The sequence below is a fragment of the Cylas formicarius genome, unplaced genomic scaffold (assembly GCF_029955315.1).
Source record: "Cylas formicarius isolate icCylForm1 unplaced genomic scaffold, icCylForm1.1 PGA_scaffold_5__7_contigs__length_24384050, whole genome shotgun sequence".
NCBI classification, from domain to species: domain Eukaryota; kingdom Metazoa; phylum Arthropoda; class Insecta; order Coleoptera; family Brentidae; genus Cylas; species Cylas formicarius.
In genome coordinates, this window is record NW_026844341.1 from 17,280,249 (window position 1) to 17,286,392 (window position 6,144).

Below are 6,144 nucleotides of genomic sequence, written 5' to 3' on the forward strand. Positions count from 1 at the left end.
TAGTGAACAAAGTGTAAAAGAAGATGAAAACAAGATTGCTAAACAAGGACGGAGAAATATTATTTGAAAAATAAAATAATACAGAATCACGTTAAACAGTAAATATGTCCGGAACTCATTGGGGAGAAATACCTAAAATTCCAATCGATGACTTTTTTATCCCAGATGTTACGGCAGACATAGAGAGTTCCATGTCCGAATGCTGTTTAAGCGAGTATGAAGGTGAAACGGAAAATACCTATCAAGAAGACATAACGTAACTTTTGAGTTTTGGATATTGTTGCTGGCTGCAATAATGAGCCGTAGGTTGCCCCCCATGGACCCGGTAATGATGTATGCTATAGCATTGCATAAATACGCGGCTAACATGACAGAAATGATTAAAGTAGCAGAGGTAGCAATTGAAAGCAAAATCATACCCCCCGATACCAGGCCGGTTATTCCCAAGATGCCGAAAATTGAGTTTAAACACAAGCCCAACCCATTAAATTTTATTCCACCAGATATGTAAGCTGTTTTATTCTACATTAATAGGACATCCAGAAGTTTTCCTTTTCAGGGAGCAAACCAATGAAGACATAAAAATTCCAGAACTAAGTGAAGTAGTTGTAAAAAAAATATTGGCAAAATGTATTGCTACCATGTTTGCACACATAGGGTTCGAAAGTAGTTTTCAAAGTGTGTTGGATATTTTGATAGACATGTTAGAGAAATTCTATTTAAAAGTGTGTGGTCGCTTTGTGCAAGCGTTGGACGAGGAAGAATCACTCAAGACAGGCGGGTTTCCAGTAGGAGTAGCTATTTTTTGCTTTTTCTCTGTTTCAAAATGCATGTTTCAGAATGCTCTCGAAAGAGTACTGGTTGAAAGTGGATTGGGTGGAGTTAAAGGCCTAAATGATTATTACCAATGCAGAGTGCTGAAATATGTTAATGTGTTACAAAGACGATGTAAAGAGCTCGATAATTATTATTCACAGCTGCTCGCGCCCAGGGGTCCACCTCAAGAGTCCGCTAAATAAACATCAACGGTACCTATCCTGTTTCAAATAACTTTCTTCAAAGTGGAAAATGAGATTACCTAATTGCAGTGATATTTTGCAAATAAATGTAACATTTACCTTTTCTTGGTGTTAGGTTATGTCTATTCCAGAATTTGGTTAGTTGTAATGCAACAAAACTCTCCTCTACTCTACCCTAAATCATCTCTGCATCAGGATCCTTGGTGAAAATAACAATAACGGCAGTAAAATTAATTTTGTCCAAGAATATAGCAAAACATTTATTGAAACTTAATTAAAACAAACATTAACATTTTTCTTGAAAAATGATGTCTCGGGGCTGTTTCTTTATTTCTTGGCAATTTTGGCATGACTGGGAACAATTTTTATAGCACTCAGCATCTTGCTGATATTATCTGGGACTGGCTCCACAGTTGTAGAAAAATTTGGTATTGGCGGGAGTACCTGAAGAAAATGGCATAAGGAGATTGAAATCAAAATGTTATGCTAGGAATTACCTCTTTTTTAGGCTGCGATGAGGTAGATACCTTCACATTTGCATCAGAAGTATTTTGTTGGCTAAGAATCCTTTCCAATCTTTGCCTTTCTGTCAACCTAAAATCTTTCCTCTTTGCGGCAGATTGAGCGTCTACTCTACGCAAAATATTGTTCTTTTCGCAATACTCAGCCGGATTATACGAGGGAAGATCACACTATAAGTACGTTAGAATAATCAGTTACTTCCTATGAAATGCTTATACAAACTGACATCATCCCACGAGTCGTCAACTGGTACACTACTGGATTGTACAGGCATAATAGGAGCTGTAGCTTCTGTTATGATGCTAAACTCAACTTTTTTACGATCAGGACAGGTATCATGGTGATACTGTGTGAAAAAAAAAATTGCCACCAGGAAAACCAAATTTGCAGAAAATATCTTACTTGCAGTTCGGGTTGCGGGATGAGGTGGCACGTATTGAAATCACACGCCACTAATACCCTGCTTTCTTGCTCGTATGATTTTCTACATTTTATCAAGTGTGCCTCCATTCTCATTTTTCGAATGTAGTGAGCGGAATTGTAGGGACAGAGAATCTTCTCCTCTAAGCTGCAACAAAAATATATTATATTAGTAGCAGGTTTCGAGAATGTTTGCTACTCACTTTCGCAAAATGTCCATATTTTACTCGAGAAAAAAATGCCAGTTAAAAATTAACAATTATGACAGACACCACAGCACGGAAACTCGAATAACAGACAACGACCTACTTTCTAGCATCACGTGACAAGTCCTTGAATTAACAGAAAAAATGCGATTTCTGGTGATCTTACCTAAATATACCACGTTTAATTAAGGTATCTTAAAAAAAGTTACGTATTGTAGATATACAAAAGATAATAAAAATGTGTTAAAACAAACCTCGGCCAAACTTTTCACAGTACTACAGAATAGAAAAAGTAAATTTTCGGACAGGTCAATTTTGTTAAATATTAATACATTTTCAATATGGTTTCATATTCTGCTATGGTTTCCCATGTGGGATACAAACTTGTACAGTTTAAATAAAATTTGTGTTCTTATCGCAAATCCGTTTAAATCACAAGACAATAGACTAGTCAACCCAACTTGATGCTACGTCAACAAAGCGGAGCTGACAACAAACACGATGTTTTCGGCTTTCAGCTTTTAAACATGTTTTAATCAAACTTCAACGACAGAAGTTGTGCAAAAATCGGTGTAAACCTAATTTGTTCGACAAAGTAATTTTTGATAATTTTAGGCACGTTATGAGAGTACAGGCGCGCGCGATATCGAAAAATGGCGAGTGTAATGTGATTCAAAAAACATCTACATCCCAAAATTTCGTAGTTTTCCGTTACAAAAGGCTGGTGGATTCTTGTTGGGGGTTTACTCTCTCGGCCTTTTTGATTATTCTAAGCATCGCCTGGTTGATATTCGGAATACTCTACTGGCTGATTTGCTTCACTCACGGCGACTTTGAGCCACACCACCTGCCGGAGTATCAAAAGGCGAACAATTTCACGTAAAATCACAACCACCGCGCGGTTGTTTCGGGTGTGACGTCATCGTTTTCTAGGCCGTGCATCTATGACGTCAGGAATTTCGCCTCATGCTTTTTGTTCAGCATGGAGGCGCAGCACACGTTGGGTTACGGCATCAAGGCGCCGACCGACGCTTGTCCGGAAGCCGTCTTTGTCAACGCGATGCACTGCATCATAGGTTTCATTATGCAGGTACGAGCATATCGGAGGAATTTCGTTCGACGGACACCGTAACGTTCCAGGGCTTCATGTCCGCCGTCATATTTTCGAAAATGACGTTGCCCGGGCAACGGTCGCAGACCATAAAATTCTCGAAGCATGCCGTCATCTGTTCAAGAAACGGCGCGTTCTGTCTTATGTTCAGGGTGGGCGACATGCGCAAGAGCCCCTTAATAGAGACGAAAGTTAAGGCTTACTTTCTCAAGAAGCGAGGCTTTCCGCAGCGCAATCGGTTCTCGCTCGCGCAGACGCAGATCACCATACAGTCAGACGGTTGCGACGACGGTATATTTTTTAACTGGCCGTTGGTCATGTGTCACGTCATCGATGAAAATTCCCCCCTCTACTACCTCTCGCCGATCGATCTGAATCGAGACAGGTCAGATCTTATTCCTCGTCGTTGATTGGAGTGACGATTAATGACGATTACAGGTTTGAGATTGTCGTGGTGATTGAAGGGATGGACGAAAATACAGGACAGGTGACGCAATCGACAGCTAGTTATCTGCCCAACGAGATACTGTGGGGACGGAGCTTTCAGACTTTGTTTAAATACGACGATATGCGGAACGAGTACGAAGTGGACTTTTCCAGATTCGACGGCACCGTTTCGAACGTCACGCCCCTTTGTTCGGCAGCTGTCAATGTCGCAAATCACTCGCTAGCAGCAGAGCGCAGCAGGCCCTCTGCGTGAACATCGTCCGTACTACTTCTGACGCACTTTTTTTTTCTTAATAACATACCTTCGAGTTATAATGGCGTTTTTTTTGTGTATGACACAATGGCGGCAAAGCCATTCGAAATTCGAAAATTAGACTAAATATCCAAGATCGAAATGGGAAATTTTATTTATTTATTATAAGAGCGACAATAATTATTAGCTCATATAATATATAATTACAAAATTAAAAACTTTAAAAAATTCAGTCAGTGATAAGCATGCAACTTTAAACTTAAGTAACCTAACCTAACCTAAACTAGAAAATACTGGTAATAACTTTCAACGCTACGGTGTGCCAGTTATAGCTACGGTAGAACCGAAAAGTGCATTTTCATATATAATTTTTCTTATAAGTTGATGAAAGAAGATGATCATGACCATCGTTTTTAATTGCATGTTATGAAATTAGGAGGGAGATGTCTAATTGGTTCAAATATGTTGAGTTTAACTCAATATATATATATATATATATATATATATATATATATATATATATATATATATATATATATATATATATATATATATATATATATATATATATATATATATATATGAGCAAATTAGGTCTCGTTCGAGAGAGGAAACTTCGACTGTTAAGAGAAAAATACCAGTGACAAACTGGTTTTCAGTGCTCCCGCTATAACGCGCCAATTCAATTATTTCAACAGAAATAGAAAGTATATCAGATTTGAGAAAGAAAAACCTTCAAACCTTCCACTGTTGCGGTATTACATCGACAACGTAAAATCACTACTACCGTGTGCAAACTGCACATTGGCTACACTGTTTTAGGCACTTTGCAAAATGGTTGATGCGTTAGTCACTCTGAGAATTAAAGGAGATAAAAAGACATTTTAACACATGTTTTTTTATATCTAACATTTTATTATTATTAATGTATATATACCGCGTTTTTAATCAGTGGTATTTGAGAAGGCGTTAAATTGTTCGAGTGGAATTCATTGTTGCCATGTTGAACCCACACCTGTCTCCTATCAATTAACTCAACCAAACCTGTCATAGACTTGTTTATTTCTTCTCAAAAGAATTTGGTTAGTTTCAGTTATTCTGTTGTCGACAGTTGTCGAGTTGAGATGATGAATGTTTAAACTGGCACCCTCTTGCGGAAGCAGTAAAAATCAGTTTGTCACAAGTATATTTTTTTCTTAATAAGAAAAAGAGACCGTTCTGATCGAGTAAACGTAAAGGTTCGAATGAAATACTTGACATGTAAAGACGGAAAATGTGACTGCCCAGGACGCAAATGATGTATATTAGATTGAATAAAATAACATGTCGAGTGACGAACTTACAGATGCAAGCGGCCTAGCACAGATAATTTTTATCAGATGACCAGCCGTACAGGATTGGCCGTACAGGTTCAGGTTTTTCCGAAAACGTGGAAAATCTCGTGTCGAATTGTCTCTGATTTTTCAATATAGTTATATTTTAACTCCACTAACCAAAAAAATCATAAATATTTCGCAACGCCGCAATTCCACATTACTCAGAAATTCAACCCGCAATAAAAACTATTTTATTGTAAACTAAAACATTAATAAATGCGGATGAATTATTTGACGAAATATCTTAAATAAAAGTTGGAAGATTGGCAAGCTGCTGATATCAATGTTTGTGTCCGATGGCCTGAAGTTTTTGATAATTGTACAAAAAAACAACTGGGGTGTAGAAACATATGTTTGATAGTTGCGTTTGAGGAAGAAAGAGTGTTTTCAATTGTAAACAACTTTTGGAGCAGCGAAAAAAGTCAACTTCGTGTGAGCACTTTCAAATCAGCCATGATTACAAGGTGCAACGGGAATTTAAGTTGTTTGAAGTTTTACAAATTCCTGTTAAAAAATGATGTTGCTCCAAAAGCAATAGGTGATGCAAAACAAGTATTCTTTTAAAGGATAGGTGGTTTTAAAAAATCATTGAGTATTAAAATTTAGTTGGTATATATTTTCAGTATCTATAAGACAAAACTTTGTTTATACACAAAGATAATAAGTTTTTTTCCCAATGTAAAAATATGTATATTTCGTTTTTATATTTACATGAGTTAACGGGGGGTTGGGTCGTCTCTCTCGAAGTTGCTCCTCTAATTCTTATCTAACCTAAGTCACAGACTACATT

At 37.3% G+C, this 6,144-nt stretch overlaps 3 protein-coding genes across 3 annotated transcripts; 2 read left to right on the forward strand and 1 right to left on the reverse strand.

Moving 5' to 3' along the window:
• Positions 1–13: 13 nt before the first annotated feature.
• Positions 14–1,113, forward strand: LOC132701784 (uncharacterized). The gene is made up of 4 exons (XM_060669965.1): positions 14–256; positions 307–507; positions 560–788; positions 840–1,113. The coding sequence occupies exons 1-4, from the start codon at positions 105–107 to the stop codon at positions 1,017–1,019; spliced, it is 762 nt and encodes a 253-aa protein (XP_060525948.1). The 5' UTR covers positions 14–104; the 3' UTR covers positions 1,020–1,113.
• A 151-nt stretch (positions 1,114–1,264) lies between these two features.
• On the reverse strand, positions 1,265–2,297 carry LOC132702181 (gametocyte-specific factor 1 homolog). Its single transcript, XM_060670666.1, has 5 exons — positions 2,165–2,297; positions 1,944–2,109; positions 1,768–1,887; positions 1,517–1,711; positions 1,265–1,463 (listed from the first exon to the last, which is right to left on the reverse strand). Exons 1-5 carry the CDS (start codon positions 2,179–2,181, stop codon positions 1,347–1,349), a joined length of 615 nt encoding a protein of 204 aa, XP_060526649.1. The 5' UTR covers positions 2,182–2,297; the 3' UTR covers positions 1,265–1,346.
• A 37-nt stretch (positions 2,298–2,334) lies between these two features.
• Positions 2,335–4,101, forward strand: LOC132702180 (ATP-sensitive inward rectifier potassium channel 12-like). Its single transcript, XM_060670664.1, has 4 exons — positions 2,335–3,046; positions 3,101–3,257; positions 3,308–3,663; positions 3,717–4,101. The coding sequence occupies exons 1-4, from the start codon at positions 2,790–2,792 to the stop codon at positions 3,976–3,978; spliced, it is 1,032 nt and encodes a 343-aa protein (XP_060526647.1). The 5' UTR covers positions 2,335–2,789; the 3' UTR covers positions 3,979–4,101.
• The last annotated feature ends 2,043 nt before the right edge of the window (positions 4,102–6,144 follow it).